The following is a 21,995-nucleotide window of genomic DNA, read 5'->3' on the forward strand; positions in this document are numbered from 1 at the left end:
ATGATAAATTAATGAATGTCTCCCCTTCTGTCATTTTACTGCACCACACCGGCAGGCAGAAGTCTCCTGCTTGCAGACGAAACACACGCACCACTCACTGGATATCAATGTGGATTAGTGATGGGAAGCTCGATTCTTTTCCGCGAACCGGTTCTTTCGGACGGTTTGATTCAATAAACCGGTTGAAAAAAAAAAACAGTTCACCGGATACATAATCCATTGCAATGTATTTGTTATTAAATGAATTTACGTTTCGTCAGATTGCCCTTCATTCAAGCCCTCGGTTTACCCGCACTCATTACATTAGCACAAAATCAGTTCAGAATCAATCACCAAAAGAATCAGTTCGGTTCAGACGCGCTGTGAGTCAGTCAGCTTCATGCTGAATCACGAATGCGCAGTATCATCAGCTCCTCGGTTCTCGAATCGGACGCGTCCGAAAGAAACGGTTTTCGGTTCAGTTTACTGATGATCTGAAAACTGATACAACCAGTTCTTGACTCGAGAACGAGAATCGCTCAAAACCCGGGTAGGATAAAATGTCAGGACACCGGCACATGCTGCAGTTCAGTATCATCAGGTGCTCTACTCGTGTTCATGTTCTGTTTACTACAAACTCAGTTTGTGAATCTGTCATCATTAACTATAAATACAGTACAGATATTTCATAAATCATCCCTTATTCATATTAAACATGGAGTCTTTAGAGTCTTAATTATTGTCCAACTTCCCTGAAAACCCCTTTGGCCCATACATAATCTACAATATACAGATTAGAAACATGTAGCCCCTATCTTAAAAAAAAAACCGTATATATATATATATATATATATATATATATATATATATATATATATATATATATATATATTTATAGTTTTATCACACTTTCCGATGTTTAACAAAATACTTGAAAATTACACGCATACGCAGTATCATCAGTTCATCGGTTCTCAAATCGGACGACTCCGAAAGAAACGGTTTTCGGTTCAGAGTACTGGTGATCCGAAAACCGATGCAACCGACTACCAAAGACAGCAGCAGCAACCAACAGATGCTGCACAGCTCAGCAAGACCAGAACTGACCAAACAAGCAATGCAACTTTATGATGCAAGTTCTCCAAGACAACAAGAAATTCATAATGTCATCATTAAGGATCTCCTCATTGGCTGCACTTTACCTCTGTCAAATGTGGGGGAGAGGCATTAAATAATTGAAATGTCAGCTTTAACTGGAGGACAATATAGTGTGATATATATATTGTATACAATAATAAAATAGGTTCATTTGTATTTTCATGCACTTGTAATACAATAAAACCTTTGAAACCTTTTTTGATAGGAAACTAGTTCTGTTGACATAAAATAAAAATGTTCAATGGCAATGACTAGATGTAACAGTGGTATTTTTTTTATTACATTTTTATATTGCCATTGGTTTAATGGGTTGAAAGGTTAAAATATTAATAGAATGTAAAAATGTACAATACCAATTTATAATCTTTTTTAATTTAATTACTTTCTGGACTCGGGCGGACTCGACTCGGACTCGGCCTTTAAGAACTCGGACTTGAGTCCAACTCGGCCCCTTTTGGACTCGGACTCGGACTTGGACTCGATGTTTGTGGACTTGGTCTTGACTCGTACTCGACAAAGGTGGACTCGGACCCAACTCTAGAGTTTGGCATGACACTAAAGTTGTCTTTCATTATATTGGAAGAATTATTTTAATTTAAATGTATGCATTAAGTATCACAAGCTAACAATGATACAACTGTAAAACATGTATTAATCTAGATTAAACGTCATTGAATTTTATATTTATATATTTATTTATATTATCATAAAATTGTTCTGACACTCGAGTTTTATCTTTCTGAGTGAGTCATTGAATCATTCACTCACTGATGTGTTCTAAAACACACATTCATTTATTAATGAATCAAGTGGCTCTCTTTTTGATTAATTCATGATTTCAAATACATTAAATAATATTACCAAAGTAAATATTATTGTAAAGTGACAAAGCCCAGCAAAGGAAAAGCAATGAATAAGCTAGCTTGCAGTTAATTTTTGACTTACCATACACCGCGAAACATAATGTTTGTGGGCCAATCAGAGAGAGGTGCCGTCAGCAGTGTGGAGAGATTGTAGCATTGCATGACGGACACTTCGCTCCCAGAGGGGTTCCAGTCAGGCTGTGGAAACCGGCCATAGTTTAGGGAGCTACATTCACGTTAGCATTAGCACACACACGGTTTCAGCAGAAAGATTTCCCCAAGGGTCTAATCTATCTCACTTTGGTCCACAAACACATCTCCAGACAGTTTGCAGAGCATGAGAGAGGAAGATCTTCTAGTAGAAGAGTCAGTGGTGTTGAATGGTTGCACAAATAAATAAATAAATAAATGTTTTTTATATATATATATATATATATATATATATATATATATATATATATATATATATATATATATATATATATATATATATATATATTACTAAATAACATAAAACGGAAATATATAAGAAATTTTATTTGTATCATTTTTATACAAATATATTTTACATAAAATATTTATTCCATTCTAATAATAAAATAAGATTAAAAAAAAATCTAATTCACATATTTAAATGTATTGTTATGATAGCTTATATTTCTTATTTGAATGCCAAAATGTTACAACATATCAATTTAAATTGCACAATAATCTATATTATTTTACATACTGATTAATTTGAATATTTTTTATATTATAATTTGATTTTAAATATTTTATGTAACATAAAGTGTTCCTGTGGCTTAGTGGTAGAGCATTGTGTTAGCAGCGTTAAAGGTTTTGGGTTCAATTCCCAGGGAACACTAACTTAACTAACACTAACTTAGCTGTAAGTCACTTCGGATAAAGGCATCTGCTAAATGCATGAATTTAATTTCATTTAATTTAAAAAAATAAGGTAAAAAAATCAATACAATAAAATAAAACCCGTTTATTTCATCGTCTTGTCATTTTTGTTTAAACACTTTATTGAGATGGCAAATAAGGACAGAAGTAGAATTTAAAAAGCACAATAATCGTGGATATATCAAATACTTGAGGTGAATACTGTGACTAGAATTTAAATTATATTAATATTATATTAAATAATATTGATATGGGGAATATTTAATAATTGTGACATTTTTAAAAATGGGCAAAAAAAGCACATTACACCGGCAGTTGAACTTAGACAACAGGGATACAAAGCCCAATTATTTTGGACAAAAAAGTGATTGTATTTATATCACGCTGTCATTTTTTATGGCTAAGCACATAAGTACTCATTGGGTCATGTGTCGTGGCGCTTCATTACAGAACAGACCGTCTGTTCCTGATCAGTTGCGGTTCAATCTCCACATCTTCTTCCAGTTAAGTCCTTCCAACTCTGACTGTCCATCACAATGGGCACAACTGCAGAAACAGAGCGGTACCACAATGGTTCCTTGTTTCCCCGGCAGACAGCAGTTGTCAGGCCAGCGCTCCCACAGTGGCCATTAGATGACACCTCAGCAGGTCTGTGTTAATTCCTCATCCACTGCCAATGCAGAGTGATGGAGCAGCCTTATCTCGCCTCACACTGACAGATCAGGTGCTAACACAAACCGCTGCTTACACAGATCAACAGCGAGGGAGAGGACAGCGCTGATAGCAGAGCTGTTGGAACAAACGTCATCATGAGACAAACCAGCGACTCCAAAATTTAAGCTTGTTTGCAGCTTAAAAATGTCCATTGGCTGCCTCCTGGCTCACGTCTTGCTGATTTAAGGTATTAAACATCCAGAAGATTACGGCTCTAAACAATTCCTTGTTTGGATGGCAACATGTGACTTTAAAATGCACAATAAGTGTGATTCTCTAATATTGCATAATAAAATGATTCATTCTAATTATTTAAATATTTCAATGTAACTTAAAAAATAGTATCTACAATGACATGTGCATGAGTATAATACTTCATCCTGAAGTACATTGCATTGGTAAAAACTATGACAATTTGTGACACTTCACTTAGTTTAATTAAGGAAAACTGTCGTCCTGTAAACTCTGTCATACCCACAGCTAACAGCAGAGCTAGCGTGACACTCTGCTTAGCCTCCTCCGACCGTCTGCTCTCCACAGCATGAAGACAAAATGACCAAGAGATGATCTGCTAAAACAAGCAGACAGCTGAAACAACTCCAAAAAAAGACCTCTTCCCAGAACAAAGCTGGCTTTAAGTACTCGATTCCCTAAGGGCCGGGAAATCGAAACTGCTGGTTGGAAGGCCTTAATATTTCATAACAGTGTCATCTCCGACTGCAGATGAATAAAAACAGAGCAAAACGGCCATACGTGAATCCCTAACAGTAGCTCTTTTGTGCAGGTTAAGCTGTACTGCTATGATTCCTCGGGACAGAGGCGCTCAGTTCTCCAACAATCACAATGTCTAGCACACACTTCTCTGTCTGTCATGACTCTTAACGCCCTAGAAGTTTCAGAACAGACAGGGCCTTGAAAAACAGAGAATAAAACAATTAATGACACTAAAACACATTTTAAAGACTTGCATTTAGTCTTACATTTCTGATATTTTTACTATAATGTCAACACTTACCATGCAGTGTGCTGTGATAGGTAGCAGGAAGTGTGTCCATACTGCGTGTGATTTATGCTAATACAGGATTAGCTCATTTTTTTCAATAAACAGTTTGCATTTATCCGCTGTAGTATTGCATTCATCTCGTCAGGGAAAAAGGCAGTGTAGATAGGGTTATACCCTCGGGCTTATCTGACCCCCTTATGAAATGAAATGCATAGATTCTCTGACAGTGGCGTAAGTGTTTGGGGAGTTTGTGTGGAGAGCAATAATAAATATCCTAGCAGAGAGCAGCTATCCGATAAAGACCAATACTCTGAGCGCTGGAACAGCCAAACCAATCTTCCTCTCTAATCTCCAGTCAATCCTCTTGTTTTCACACTGATATGCAATTCATTAGTACGCTAGAGCGAACTGAAACCCACTTTTCTCCCGCGTTGAGGACTCATTGATTTACGCAAGGGTGGTTAACTCCGGCGGCTTATCGAAACGTATCATCTAATGAAATAAATTAATAAAGCAGGATCCTTAAGCAAATATCTGTCTACTGGAGATACGATGGTATAAAGGGTGCGCTGGCTTGTGAATGAATGTAATGGTGGTCTCAAAATTGGTAATGTGAATGTGTAGTGCTCTGTGTGACTCGTTTTCCCCGTCCAGTGATCACTCTCTGACCAAGCAATTACCTTCATCAAAACATTTATTACGGTCATGGACGCTCATGGACTCCTACAGGGTTACAACGACAAGTACAAGGGATGAATGGAAATATGCTGCCAGGTTTCTATCCACTGATTTACATGCCAATTCTGGTCTATTACATTTAATAAAATTAAATATCATTTTTAAAAATGCATTTATAAAAACATTATAAACATAACAAATAATAATAATAAATATTATAATATAATCATTTCTTATGATCATTTATATAATGTATTAGCAGAATAATAATAATAATAATAACAATAATAATATTATTATTATTATTATTATTATTATTAATAATAATAATAATAATAATAATTGTATAATAAATGTAAATATTTATACATTTTAATAAGCTTTCACATTAAAAGAATTAAAATAAAATGTAATTTAATTATTCTAAAAATAATAAAAAATTATGTAAAAACAAAAAAAATACATGATACAATTATACAATATAAATAACATTTATAAATTTCATAAATGTTAATATAAAATAGTGCACGTGATACAATGTCCGTCACAATTAAAATGTAATCTGCTAATCTGAAAATATATTTTTATGTATATTTAAAAAAAAAAATTTAATTTTAAACAAAGCTTATAAATGGATGGCAACAGTGGATGCAGAGGAAGCAAAAAAAAAAACTAAACATTATTTCCACACCATTTGTTCTGATTTTTGGTTCTCTTACTTACAGAATAAAGCTAATGCACCTGAAAACATCTGAAGCTCTGCACGAACAGGTGATCTAGCCCTCCTGGGCAAAAAGTCAAAGTCTAAGTCCTGTCTATTCCCTTGAACTGCCGAACAGAGCCAACAGACCACCCTGAGAAATGAGACAAAAACACCACTGACATTGATATAGTAAAGACGAGTCTTCACACGCCATTTCAGCAAGCATCATATCCAGAGGACAAATCTGGACATCAAAGTCTCTCATCATTGAAGAGAAGTTACACAGCTATTATTTATTTAGACTGTGGCCTGAAAGTGACCTGGCACTTTCAAGCTTTTTAGCCAGGGTATGTGAAGCACACTGTGATCTGTCGTGTGGAGCACACAACGCTGTGCTTGCCCAGGACTCTACTTATTTGCCAACAGCAAATAACAGCGTGTGCCCCATTTGTGCCATCTCCTCTGGGCAAACAAAACACCCTATCGCCACAATGGCAGTATTTGGAGATCACTGGAGTGACCCGTCAAACAGACAGAGAGAAGCCATAATGACACAAAAAAACCTCAATCACTAAAGTGACTAAAATCACTTCTTACATTCACATTAGCCAAATGTCTCTGAGTATAGCAGAAAATGAACGCTGGTCACTGTCAATCACTGTCAACGCCCCTTAAAGGGACAGATGTTAATAATGTCAATTTCTAATATAAAGAACATTTTGTGCAATGGAAAGGCTCTTATTATGCTAAAGGAACCATCAATAGCAATAAAAAAAATATTGTTTTTAAGAGTGCATGCACGTTCTTCTGAAGAAAAGAAAGAAAGAAAGAAAGAAAGAAAGAAAGAAAGAAAGAAAGAAGCATGAAGAAGCCATTTGCAGAGTATGGACGAAAAGGTTTTTGTTGCTGTTGTTGTTTTTTTTTTTCTCAAAATAATTCGGGATTTGCATGTAAATGGTAAACATCAAAAACTGCTCTGGTCATGTCATACTTTGATACAGAACATGCGGTTTTTAATGTTTTTTTGTTGTTGTTTTTTTTTTTTTATTATTATTACTTCATACTTAAACCCAAACTGATTAATTAAAAACAAGTTTAAATGGGTAAATCTTCCATACATATCTTTGATTCTTCATTATCGTTTCTGACATGCCCGATTATTGTCAAAACACAGTAGACAAGCTTCTGCTGTGTATTTGTAGTTCTTTTACCATCCTGCTCCTGCTCGATGCTCACAATCTGCCCCTGCCCCTGGTGTGAAGGCACTCATTTGTTAACACGCATGCTGAAAAAAATATGTGCCGCCTACGCTTGCGGTGTGAAACCAACCTGAGAGTGAGTATATAATGACAGATTTTCTTATTTTGTTTGTGTGTGTGTGCAATATCCCTTTAACGTGTCTGTATGTTCAGCACATAGCATGAGATGTTTCTTGCCGTTTTCCTTCCCGTGCGGATCTGGTGTCAGACATTAAACCATCTGCGGGTGCTGGCATTAGCTGGGTGAGAGCCAGGGACGCCAGAGGAGAGGGAGACACAGGAGGACGGGTCTTCTGGGATGTGTCTCAGCTGGCAGACCCACAGAGACTCACCAAATACAGACAGACACACAAAGACACACACAGACCGAGCCGTTCTGAGAGTTGCCAGCTGTCAGACGTTCTTTCATCAGACTACAAACCACCTGTCTTCTTATCTTCTCCATGCAAGCACAGCAAGCTTCTCAGCTTTTTTCCCTTCTCTCGGTCTCACTCCCTCACTCCTGCTAACAAACTCGTGTTCTAAAAATGCTTTCCAAACATTCCATTTTGGTTGGGGGAATATTAAAATACAGTACAGTTTCTACAGGTGAAAATGTTCTACTGCGAGTACAATAATCTTCCTAATGTTCTATCAACTTCATTTTTATTGAAGTCCACACAAAGCAGAATTCATAGCCCACTTTACTCATGCAGTGTGACCTATTTTTGAGTAGAAAGGGCTACTCAAAAAATATATAATAATAATAATTTGAAAAAGAGAACAGGTTTTATCAGTAAACATTTGGCTGAATAATGAAGTGTGAGCACACTTTATGTAAAATATTCATATAATATATAAACTGAATATAAATGTTAATAAATATGTTTGTGTGTTTAAAAAATATATATTAAATGTAAATTAAAAATGTAATAATAAAAAAAAAATCCACCTAGATATGAAAATACGAAATATTTTTACATCATGTTATATATATAAATTCTGCAAGTACATATATACATACAAGGAATAAATTATTGAAATATATTTGATTTAGTTTACAGATAAACAAGGTAAAATACAGTGTGACACGTAACATACTGAGTTTCAGTGCATTTATGTGACAGGCTTTATTTGTTCACAGAAAGGAAACTCAAATGGCAGAAAGCCACATCCTATTTGTTTTCTTTACAAAAGCACAATGTTTTGTTTTCATTGTGAGCGTACACAAATAAAAGTAGACCTTTATACAGAGATGAATTATTAATAATACAATAAGTGTTGATTCTGCTGGTATAAGGAAACAGTTGAAGTGACTGAGCCAGTGCACACACACACACACAACACAACACATCGGTTCCAACATTGGTTCCAAGCCTATAATTTACATAATAATAGTTTAGCATTCATTGCAAATATGGAAATATTATGGAATATTTGAAATTGTGCCAATATATAAATGGATCCTAATAATAATAATAATAATAATAATAATGATAATGTATTTAATATAAATTATATATAAACACATCATATTTATGTTAAAATTGTTCAAATTATTTTGATACATTTTAATGTTATCATTAATTTAATTAAAATTTTAAATAAATATTAAATAATTGTGCTGAGTATGTATAAAATACTACTTCATCTCGGCTATAAAAATAAATAGATAAATAAATAAATTACCATTATAGACAATAATCGTGAACACTATAACATTATTTTCAAAAATGTAAAGAATAGTTGCTACTCTGCTAATAAATATCATGCTTAGTTTCCTAAGTTATAGCAGTGTTTTTGGAATGTTTTTTGTCCCAAATCTTGGAGCGCACATCTAACTGCATTACACAACTGCTCTTATCGTCCTCCACTTATTTGTTTTCTTTCTGCGATCGCCTTTGAACCATGTGCCAAGCTGTTTCTGGGTAATATCCCACGTGTTCTGACAGTTGGTCGATTTAGACAGTTTTTGTATCCAAGCATTTGGGCGGCATGGTTAAAAGGAATGGCAGGGGTATTCGTGGGATCACAGAGGGTGACGGAGAGGTCACGTCTCTCGTTGGCCCTGATATCACAATAAGATAAGAGATGACCAATCGAGGGTTGTGTCTGCTGGAGGGTCAAGGTCTGCGTGTTGGGTCTCTCGGACTCACCTCATTTTTCTTTCCGCCATCATCTACTGTTTGTCTCCGTGTCAACAGAGCGTTTACGTGCAGACAGGAGAGATTTTCCAGACCAGAAGGAAAGCACCAGCCTGGAAGGGACACAAGCAGTCCCAGAATACGTATGAGAAAGCAAAGACGGACCGTTGCGGGTGGAAGAACGGTTCCTTTAACAGCACAAGCTGTTTAGAGTAGACAGCGGCGTCCAAACGCGATGCACGCGATGAGACGGGTCAAAGGGCAAGCGGGTCTGAGCGAATAGGGCTGTGTGCTAGACGGCTGTGCTAAATGCCCCGTGAATGGCACCCAGTTCCGGGCGGTCAAATAAAGATGTTCAGTTTCCAGGTAACGGAGGCGTAAAGTGTGTGTGACAGGTCAAGCTAATGGGCCACGGCTCCTCTGAGAAAACACACACACATCTAAATGCACAAGATGGATGCGGCGGCCAGCTGTCGATGAGAAAGCAGGATGTGGAGCTTATCGGAAGAGAGTTTCCGATGAGAGTCAGCAGATTTTGGGTTACTGTGAGCGGCTACAATAAATGAAACCCTGGAATATAGTCAAAACAGACACACATTTACTATGTTTTAAATATGGCAAAAAGCATTGGCTTCTAATAATCTATAAATAAAAAATACAAATAATTATACATAAAAATATTAATTTATATATATATATATATATATATATATATACAATTTTCTGTAGGAAAGTCCCACTTTTCATTTAAAAGAGCTGATGTATTAGCTTTTAGTGTGATTTAAGCTAATAAACTAATAATAAACAAATTTATTTTACCATTTTATGATTTAAAACATTTGTTAAATTCCAAGATGGCCACCTGACTGAACATACCGTATGTGTTATAAAGTCACGAAGAAATCAGTAGTAGTAGCATTAGTAACTATTATATGTTACTTCTCAACTGTTCAAGCCTATTCAAGCAAGCTTAGCGATCAACGACAGGAGTTTATATACTGTAATGCCTCCAAGCGAACTTATTAAACATACTAAACATGAGCGAACAGGTTCTCACTTTCCTGTTCAGAACCTTTACTTCGCCAGTGCTCAGATTTCAGTCAGGTCAAATCCACTGAGGTGGACACAAATTTGCACGCCACTTCTAAGCCTTGGAGGGTAGTCTGATCGAATTCTCTTCACCCACGTCCAACTGCGATTAACTTCTCCCCTCCTCCTCCTCCGGCGGACGTCCTTCTACGCTGCCCCAGTGCATCTCTGTCAGCCAATCAATAAGCTATTATGGCTCCCAAACAGCAGGTGAAATTAACTTATAACAGTACCTGCAGACTCGGCACTCTGGTAATCCTGTTGGAAAGGGTCTAATGAGGGAGAGCAGGCCAATGACACACACACACACACACCTGCAACAAAACCTGCAGCTGTGTTGGGAAAGCGAGGAGCGTCCTTGAGGACACCTGCACTGCGGTGCACAGAACTGGGGAGGAACTCCAAATATTATTACACTTCCCACCGGTGTTTGCACATATTTCTGGCGTTCAATTAACATAAGTTCACTTCACCCGGTGGCCCTGAAATCCAGTCCCAATAAAACATCCGGCACTACAGTTATAGTATGTGCCTTAAAACTGTGGTTCAACATGCTAACTTATGATTTTGCAGGGTTTACGATAACTTTAAAAGGTTTTCTAGCGGAAACTGTGGTTTCCATTGCATTTTTTAAAAACACAAATAACTGTGTCAGCTCCAAATGTGGCTGCAACTTTAATATTGTGGAAATACTGAGACTGGCTCTACCATTCGAGTCATTCTGTTGTTATATGGTGATTTATCATTTATGCAGCATGACCCAATCTAGAAATCTTCCATTATAATCTATAATATATATAATGTATGTATATTTATGTGTATATAATGTATAATCTAACATTATGTCTTTACTGTCACTCTTGATCAATAAAAAATATATATATTATAATTCAATTAAAATGTATGAATATTAAAATATGTTTAATTAACTATCAATACTATATAAAAATATTTATACACATTGATTATTGTATTTAAAAAAAACAAAATATTATATTATAAATGTATATGTATAATAATACTTGTCCAATTAAATTAATTAACATTAATGCAATAAATTAAAACATATTTAAAATAAAAAATACATTAATTATTTTTTATAAATTAAAAATTAACTACAAAATTTTATACAAAAAACCCAAAAAATGCAGATATAAATGCATTCAAAATCCACTTGCTATCCAAAATCCAAGTAATAGTGCATCTATTAAAAAATAAAATAAATAAGCATATACTTTATATTTACATTTTTAAATTTTTATTTCTTTTTTTTTTTTTTTCTTTTTTTTTTACAATTTAAACATCCTTGCTGAATAATGGGGGTTAATTTATCAGGGTTTTACTATGGTTTGGGTATATAATATGGTTTTTTTTCCTCTCACTTTTTTGGGACATTTACCACAGCAATACAATGTTTTTTGGACATAGTCTTCTTCTAAGTACTTTGGAATATTATGCACGTAAGGGCAAACAAAGAAAATGTTTTTAACATGGCGTCTGTATGACTATAGGTTCAAAACCGAGCTCTTCACAACAATCTTAAATCTCATGCGCGTCTCACAGCCTGACACACTGACCCTCAAATCAGTGCCGTCAGCTGATCCGCAGGCACTGCTCAAATTAAATCAGTCCAGTCACCCCGGGCGGACCCAGAGAAACCTTTCCCAAAAACCCTGTTCAAAGCTTTCTTTCAGACAGCTCTTTCGTCTTTATCCCCCTTCCATTCAATCATTTCATCCATGTTCTTTGTGTCTTTTCTCTATGGTCGCGCGGTGTGGGGTTACGCAGGAATGTTACAGTTTCACAGCCACACCCGGACAAAGGCGGACAAAGGAGGCTGCTGGGAGTGTTTGGGACATTTTCAGACGGCTCATCTAGCTGCTTGACAGCGATTTGATAATTTCATCTCTTTCCTGCAACAAAACTTAGCGATACAGAGTCGAGAAACATGAGAAGACCCTGTAATTTGACATTTCTGAGATGTATCTATCTATGCAAACACCATTAATCTATCAGTCAGACTGAGATTTCGTGTGATGTTTAGCATGTGACTCGTGAATCTAACTAAATACATGCATAAATTAATATATTTAGAACCCAATTTCTATCCAAAACCCAATTAATATTTCATATATTAAAATAAATAAATAAATATGCAAGCATATTTTATATATTTTAAATAATGTAAATTTTATATAAATATGTAAAGAAAAGTATCATATTTCTATTTATATTAAATATATATTTAATTATTTTATAGACTATTATTGTCAGAAATCCATTTGGTTTATTAAGTTATAATATTATTTTATTCTTCATTTATATATATATATATATATATATATATATATAAAAAAAAAAGCCAGTAGCTAGACCAACAGGCAACCAAGAATGTGAGCAAATGAGAGCAGACGGAATGCATGAACTATTATGTCCACGAAAAAAAAAAAGAGAAAAAAACCCACTGAGTTACGCTTTAGTTGCATCACTTATTCCTGAACTTTCCAGCTGGAAGTAACGAGCAGTGGAGTATCCAATAAAAATACATGACACTTATAAGACATGAGGCCTGATTCTAAAAAAAGGAAGAAATTGTTGCCTCAAAATCTCTGATATTTCTCATCTTCTGAAATGAGTTAATCCTTTCTGGACTCCTTAGTTGATTGAAAGCCTTCAAGCGATGGCTTAACCTAGCTTTAATAAATGCTTAAATTTAGCAGAGCAGGACAGCATCATAAAGATGTTTCAAAAAATAAACATGGGGGAAAAAGAGAGAGAAAAACACTTTCCTCTCAATCCCAAAGGCCACTGGAGACTCTCAAATCAGAAGTGTGGGATTAGAGACAGCAGCGGGACTAATACTTGGAAGATTAGCCTCCGAGACACACTTCCTATCTGGGCCTCCGACCGAGAGGGACTGTACAATCAGCCGTGTTTATCGCAAATGGAGTTCAGCCAAGAGGAAATCACTCTGAATCACATGGGTCCTATCTACAAGGCTCTTGCCACAGGAGGACCGAATAGTTCCAGCTACGTTGTGTTTATCATGACGGGTGCACGGGGCCCAGATGGGGCGGCACTCGCTGCGTCAGCACGACTCCCTTCAGGACCGTACAAGATGTGTGAGAACAAACTGAACCGCTGAAGGACAGGACTCTAAATGAACCCCTATAAAGACATCCCAGAACAACTACAAAGTCTTTTACAGGAATTAAATACCAGATTTTAACCATAACAATTTCATAAATTAAAGTTGCACGCTAGAGGGAATGATTTGCGCTGGTTCCAGAAGGATTTACCTTGTATCTGTTGACCGTCGTCCATAAAATGACCTCAGGAGAAGTTATCTCCACCTGTCTGAGGATGCAGTGCATTTCCTGGGATCAAAGCGAGTCTGAAATGCCTGGTCATGCTGACGGCCTCTAATTACCACCGATGCGCACATCTACCTGCCTATCCTCCATTTCAAGCGGAGCCCAGATGCCCAAAGAAGATCAACATCCACCATCTGTTCAAACCATGCGATTGTTTCCTCCTCACAGAGTTCTTTTATAACTCAAACTTTTTCTCTTTGTTTGCTGGTAGGGGATTTTTACTGTTGCTCCAGTCATATCTATCTTGAGGCAACATGAGTGTATTAACGATCATTTAAACAAGCCAGTATGCAGCGCATAGGCACTTATTTCCAATGTAGTCCAAGTCAGATTAAACATATATAGGGAGTTCTGATAACTGGGACAGATACAGGAGGACAGACAGGTCACACTAAACTAATGACATGTCCAGAGTCTCACCATTACTGTCCGGACCTGTTACCCTCCACATGGCAATCCATCCTAAAGTTGTCATCCATCCATCCAGCTCTCGCCACTTCTCATTACTGCGGTGAACTTTCCGACCCTACTTCCATTCGTCCATCTCTCCTCATCTATGAGCTCAGCAGTGGGAGATCTTTGTCTTCCACAAAAGCAGAACAAAGCCCTAAAACTCCTTCTCGCCAGTCCTTTATCCTTTCAAGCCACAGATCGCTGGTTTTCTGTACAATTCTCCAATTCTCTAGTGAGGATTGTCTGAAACATCCGGGCACTGATCTTCAGTCCCAAACAGAAATTCAACTTTTTTTATGAATCACAACAGCTGCAATTAGTGAAGCATAATATAAAAATTCTGAAAATAAGTGATAATTATTTCCAAGCTACTGTCAATAACCAATAAATGGTGAATTTTAAAGTGATAGCATATAAGAATATTATTATAATGTTATTTTATTAAATTTAAACTAAATGTATGTAATTCACTATTTATTACTTAATTAACTATTTAATTTTCCTATTTGGTTTGAATATAAAAAACAATAAAATCACAATATTATAAAGTATGAAAATTTGATAGATTAATTATTTTGATAATTGCTAAAAATCACACTTAACTGAGCATAAACAACTACATAAATACATTATTTTGGCCAATGGCAATAAAAATATCTTATATCGGCCAATATTGGATACATACCAATATATACCGATATATATGTGTGTGTGTGTGTGTGTGTGTGTGTGTGTATAAATCACATGCCTGAATATGCATGTCAGATCTTGCATGGTTCAGGGACCTGAAGTTGAAGCAATGATCCATATTAATGTTAATAAGGTTGAGTACAAAACAAGAGCTAGTGTGGATCTCCAGAGAGATGAGAGCATGATAGCATGTGAAAAACCAGGAAGAACCTGTACTTATCTTCTCTGGTCTGTCAGTAACTCTCCTCAGTGCTGTAATTAAACTGCAGATTAGTTTCCTTGTAATTTCTGGGCATCTTCTGGGTAAAGGAGAAACACACCCACCAGCCAATTAAAGAGAGCCGTTCTGCGACGATTACCCATACTGACTTCTCAAAAGCAGATGTGAGGAGCCCTGTCTTCCTGCTTCTCTCAGGTTGGGAATATATCTCAAATATAGTTCATTTTCTCCATGAAACAATATGGCGTTTAACTATTTTCAGGGGAAAAGTCTGCTTCTTAGCTTACTGCTAAATCTGAGAGCCTCCTCCTCCAAACAAAATAAAAAAAACACAATTAAATTAATTTCTGAAATGTCAGTGGAGGTATGAAGAGGGTTGAAAATATCATGGGACATTATAATTGCACTAAAGAAACGCGAAAGTGGACTCTCCAGGGACACAAACCCTTGTCGTCTTCATAACTTGACTCTTATAATAACTTAATGAAACACAAATATTCTCAGAGCAAACAGTGGAAAGCACGCTGGAGCTTGCGAAGGGGAAAAGGACAAGGAAGGGAATTCTGCACAGCTATGATGAATCTATAATGGAAACGGGTTTGTTTGAATATCAAAGACGATGGGAACACACAGATGTAGTGGAGGAGAACATCCTGGGAGGGAATAATGAGGGATGTCATCCACCCTTTTCAAAGGATGAATGCCAACTGTCCCCCTCCGAAATGTCAACTTGATTTTGTGTCTGTCACGACAGCAGCTCCTCCTTCGCACCAGCCCTAAAACTTTTTTGGACTTTTTGGAATTTTTACTGTTAATACTAATTCAGAAAGTAAAGGAAATGATGGGAAGAATATGCTGGAATGGGACTGGGAAACGGCATAAAATAGATTTGAATGCTCACATGATCGCCACGACAGAGAATATGTGCTAAATGACAGTCCACATCATTTAAAAAGTGATTTTCTTTTAACTTCAGCATCAGATTGGAAATTAAAAACTCATTCTTATATAGAATGAATTAGAAAACTAATTCTTATATATGGTATAAATAGTTTTACCCGCGAAAAAAAATTCAATTATTTAAATTAGATTATTGAATGATTTCCTGGATTAATAAGTCTCTCTTATCCCAAGACTAGAGAGTGCTATAGACTGTTCCACGCGTCCTGGCGGGGTTATCGGGGTCTGGCGTAATGATCCACATTCCCACCGCAGCCTAAGAACTGGAATAGTACACTATAATTAGAGGCTTTCCACATGCTGCAGTTATTTAGCATGCTAATAAAGGACAAAGCTGACTTCTCAGAACTATTACAGGTAAAAAAGAGGGAGTTTTGGGAAAAGTTTAGCTTATATGACACACACAGTGCAAAAAAATTGACTTCTAAATAGGTGAACTAGTGTTTTTCGACTTATTTTCCAGGTAACATTTTCCAGCTTTTTTTTTTTTTTTTTTTTTTTGCTGATGAATCAAAAAATTCAACAATTTTTGGACTACATTATAAATCTCTTCACTGTCAATATTGATCAAGTTTAAGCATTTTTAGACGTTTAAACTGGAAATCCAGTAAAACTACTTATTAAGTAAAGTTATAACCCCCAAACCTATCTAATCTGTTTCACACTGTAAGTGGTCATAACAATAAAATGACACATTATACTGCCCATCAATCTTTTAAAAATCACACATTGTCATTTATGTGGGTCTCAAAACTCAATTTTCTTTGATCGGCATTTCACAGCTGTTTTTAGAGTGCGAGAAACCCTGCAACAGACACATCTGTCATCCTTAAAGACGCAGGCTAATACTACACATTACACAACACGTGGCCCGGAGCCATCGGGGTGAACAGTGAGCTCTTATGGATAAAGCCAGGCCCATCTTTCCTTACATTCCCCTCTCTCTCGTTCTTTGTTCCTCTGCGAGTCATTATACTCTAACAAAGCGTGACACATGAAGCATTATAATCCTCCAAGTTTCATACTGAAAGGAAAACATGGAAACACAAGGAGCAAATTCAACTTCAGGGATGTACACAGGGCATACAGAGCAGAACGAATGCCCAGATTGACCTATTTTACCTCAGCGCGGCGCACAGAGCCTCTACTGTACGTGAAGTTCATAATAAACACACAACAGATCTGCGCTCAGCGTCGCTGCCTGGCCAGACATGGCTTGTTGAAAGCTGGATTAGATTTATGGTCCGCCGGGTGTTGGGCGATAGTAGAAGTGGGATTATTAAAATAACTTTAGAAAAAGGAAAGATTGTGTACACAATGTACTTGTAAGAGCAGGCAGAACAAACACATTTTGAGGTCTTAACTTCCTTTTCTGCGGTTTTGTTGGAAGACAGCACGTCTGACATTCCTGGTGTCAGTCTGAATAAGAAGGTGAGCGTTGATATCCGAGAAGTGATAGATTTCTCTCTGCCTCCGACAATGACTGTCTAGTTTTGGATGGAAAAATGGAGTTTAGGCAGGAATTGTACTACCTTCCTGTCGCAGGTTTCCATGATGGTTGGTAATTACATGCGTGGCGGCGGGGCAGGGGGGCGGAGGGGACGGACAGGCAGTGAGGGTTTTGAGCTTTGCCACTGTGTCATTATGGTCCTGTTTGAACCTCATTCAGAATAAGCAGCCCGAAGGCTGTGGCCAAACAGCCCGAGCTTTTCCTCATGTCGGGCCAAGTCGTCCGCCCGCCCGCCAAACCTCTTGTTTTCGTTCTTGCAAAAAAAAAAGGCAGCCTCCAGAACAAATAGCATACAGTATATCATCCTCTGCTTGATATACCGCATGCTATTTTCTCACATTTTAGTCTCTGAGCTCACATCATTTTCCCACCAACTTCAACATATACAAATTTATGTTTCTGTTTGACCAGCACTGGCCTACAGAAGCTAATAAAAACACTGTAGCTTTATAACTGATACTCTTACGAAAATGGTTTTACTAAAATAACATTAACTGTATTAACCATGGAATTGGCCCAATAGTTAAATGTTTGGAGGGTCAAAGAATCAGCTTTATTTTCAGTTATATTACTTACTATTTATAAATAGCAAAAAAAAAAAAAAAAAAAGTTTTAATAAATTATATATACACACAGAAACACACACAGTATATAAGTACAGTTGACAGTAACAACAATTACTAGATTTCAAATTAAATCTTGAATGTTTTAAGGTGTTTATATTACATATTTACTGGAAAAAAATACTTCAGAAGCAAAATTTTGCAAGAAGAAAATTTCCTTTCAAAGAATATATCTTGAATTCAGGTTATTTCTCTTACCCGATCAACAATCACCAAATTTAAATAAGCGTTTAAGGCTTTTATATAAAATATTAAAAGGAAAACAATAAAAATTTACATTAGATGAAAAGTTTTGCAACATATTTAAACTCTCAAAAATCTTTTCAGAGAATATCAATTGAATTCAGTTCATTTATCTTTGCTCAAATAGATTAGTTTAAGGATAACTCTCAGTAAATTTTGTACATTTTCTTCTTTTTTTTTTTTTACTTTGAAAACAAGTCTCATCAAAAGCACATATGTTACCCTGGAGCACAAAAAGCAGTCTTAAGTCGCTGGGGTATATTTGTAACAATAACCAAAAAAACATTGTATGAGTCAAAATTATCGATTTTTCTTTTATGCCAAAAATCATTAGGATATTAAGTAAAGATCATGTTCCATGAAGCCATTTTGTAAATTTCCTACCATAAATATATCAAAACGTAATTTTTGATTAGTAGTTTGAGTTGTATCTCGGCCAAATATTGTCCTCCTAACAAGCCATACATCAATGAAAGCTTATTTATACAACTTCCAGATGTTGTATAAACCCCAATTTTGAAAAATGTATACTTAAGACTTTAAAAAGCTTTTGTTGTCCAGGGTCACATATAATGACATACACTTAATGTATTTATTATATAAAATAAAATGTAAAAATACTGAAAAAAATAATATTTTTTATAATACAGTACATGCAAGAACTAGAGTACATTTTCATAAGTGTAAGGTCTGTTTTTAATAACAGATCTTAAGAGTGAGTAAAAAATGCCATTGGTACACACTACACGAGCGACTCGACCCCCCGAGGTCCAGCACTGACTCGATTAGATTACAACAAGAGGGTTGGTGACAGCTCCTAGACATACTTGAAAAGCGGTTGAAATCCGAGATCAGTCCTTTCAAGCTTAAAGAGAGACGCTGTGTAATGCACATCACGTCCGAGGCCAAGGAGAATCGCTGAAAACCACAAGTTTTAAGTAATGAGCCCATTTCAAGTATCTGCTTTGAGTCTGTACACGAAAACGGTTCCTGCTCGAGTCCTTTTTAAAAAGGACCAAAATCGACCCCGTTGATGCATAACTTCCTGAATCAAATGAAAAATGCCAATTGGACAGAGAGATACAGCACACATCAATAAAGTGTAACAGATAAAGGTAAGCGCTATCTTGTGATCTCTACTGTAGATATCACAAACTACTGAGAGTTCGTTTAAAGTTTTTATTGCTCATGACCACCTACTGAGACCTATTCTGTTCTCTTCAGGCCTGTTTCCTCCATCAGGATCACCATGCAGGTCCAGTGGCACAGTCACATCCTGCCCATCTCCAGCGAGATTATCCGACCCACTGAGTCCATTGAGACCCAGAGACCCAAGAGGAAACTGGAAACGCTTTCCATTCAGCTGGAGAGCCTACAGGCTCTCTTATATTCACTTCCAGGCCAGGAAAGTCACAAACACAAAGCCAAATTAAGACTGGCCTGCTTTCAAACCGCACATGGAAGACGACATGAATCCTTTGGAACTGAACTGCTAAGCCTATGTTATCCAAACACATCTGAAAACTTCATATGGCACACTATATGTAGATAGCATAAACCACAAGAACCCAGCGCGATAAGAAACCAGCCGTGCACTTACTAGCTACTTCCAGTGAGGCGTTGTGGCTAACTGCTTCTCCCAGGTAGTTACGGGCCACGCAAACGTAGGAGCCTTCGTCGGGTTTGCTGCGACGGCCGTGTACGATTCGCAGAAAGAAGAGCGAGCCGCTGGGCAGGAGCATGCGGTGGGATCGAGGGTTGTCCCGGTCCGTTTCCACACGCTCTCCATCCTTGTACCACTCCACAGTAGGGGTGGGACGACCCTCGGCCTTGCAGTTTAGGGTGGCCGGTTCACCCTTAGATACGATCAGATCAGAGGGGTGTTCTACAATGCGGGGTGCGTAATCTTCCTGCCGCAAACGGGACCCTGGAAAAAAGAGAGATGATTAAATAACATTTAACAAATACTATTTTAGGTTTTCTGCTTCAAAACTTCATCTTCAATACAATATGCTACTTTCCATTTCTTTGTGAAGTTTAATATCAATTTCTAAGTGAAAACTGTTTTTGCACCATTTTTTTCAGTGATATGCACAGATTCTCTTCATTTAAGTTTCTCTTAAATGTAAAAAAAAAAATGGTCGCCATTGACTTCCACTGTATGGAAAAGTGCAATGTCAACATCTCCTTTCAAAGAAAGAAATGTCCACTACTTTGGAACAGCATGAGGTGAATGAATGACCAAATGAACCATTCCTTGAGATATTTGTGTGTAATTCCTGAAGCAGGTGTTGGTGGGTTCCTACAAACATGACTAACACAAAAGCTCTGGGAGGGAACGAAGCCCTTCATTACTTCATTTCAGTGGTGTGCCACTTCCCTGATCAAAGACGTGAAATGAGAGGGCTGTAAAAGTTAGGGATGAGGGGGTGTTTGGAGGAAAAGGGAGATAAGAGGCATTACAGAGAGACACACATGTGTGGGTTTATGTGTGTGTGTGTGCGTTTGAAGGCTGGAAGTGTAAAGGAAGCACAGTCACTGCGTAGGGAAATAAAAAAGTAGCTCAAATTGGAGACAGCCAATGTGCCTTTCTGGGCTTAAGTCATTTGCTTGTGTTCAGAGACCAGTGAACTGCACCCTGATTTATATGCAAATGAGGCTTGCATCTTTAATACCTAACGGCTACAATATAGTCTCTGTGCATCTCAACACTGCCCTTTGGAGTCCATTCAGCCCCAATTAAAAAGAGCTAGGATTAATTGGCAGTTCAGGGTCAAAATTCACTCATCCAGCCCAGCATCTTTTCACACTCCCTCCATCCCATCCCCCATTCCTTACATCCAAACATCCCTCCCTCCGGCCCTTCTGAGGACGTAGAGCTCCATTAGACAGCGAGGAAATGTATTTATTGATTTGCATGTTATGGAGAATGGTTGGCTCTCATGTTTACAGTACGTGTAAATATGTAATGGGTAGATAATGAGCTGCGCTTTCTGATGCATACAAACACACTGCATGCCCACAGGACGATATACTACCAGTAGTTTTCTGCAAACAACACAGAGTGAACGCATAATGGTTATTGTCTGCTAGCAGCCATAAGAAAGTACTGTTTATGTACAGAAATTACCTGATGCTGTACATACAAAAGTGTTATTATAATGCATAGAATTAATAAGAGAATATTTTATGTCTGTGTGTTTTCTAAAAGAGTGATGGCGAAAAAAATGAGGAAGAAAATGGCTCAGGGGATTCTCTCAGATAGATCATCTGCATATTAAGTGATCCTGTTCAGGTTCGGCTCTTTGATCCTGTTAAAGTAGTCCGACTTAGAGAAGTATCCAGTCGGAGAGAAGGAAAGACTACCCTCCTCTTCCTCCTCCTCCTCCTCCTCCTCCCGTGGTGCTCACGAGTCCACTCACAAAGTCAGAAGACCTCACTACATGC

At 37.0% G+C, this 21,995-nt stretch overlaps 1 protein-coding gene across 2 annotated transcripts in view; it reads right to left on the reverse strand.

Moving 5' to 3' along the window:
• Positions 1-21,995, reverse strand: part of LOC128029012 (roundabout homolog 1) — a 236,621-nt gene that overhangs the window by 105,507 nt on the left and 109,119 nt on the right. For both annotated transcript variants that reach the window (XM_052616455.1, XM_052616456.1), the window contains exon 4: positions 20,149-20,475. In XM_052616455.1, the coding sequence (XP_052472415.1) occupies positions 20,149-20,475 (327 nt within the window). The remainder of the gene's footprint in view (positions 1-20,148; positions 20,476-21,995) is intronic.

The sequence above is a fragment of the Carassius gibelio genome, chromosome A15 (genome assembly GCF_023724105.1).
Source record: "Carassius gibelio isolate Cgi1373 ecotype wild population from Czech Republic chromosome A15, carGib1.2-hapl.c, whole genome shotgun sequence".
NCBI classification, from domain to species: Eukaryota; Metazoa; Chordata; class Actinopteri; order Cypriniformes; family Cyprinidae; genus Carassius; species Carassius gibelio.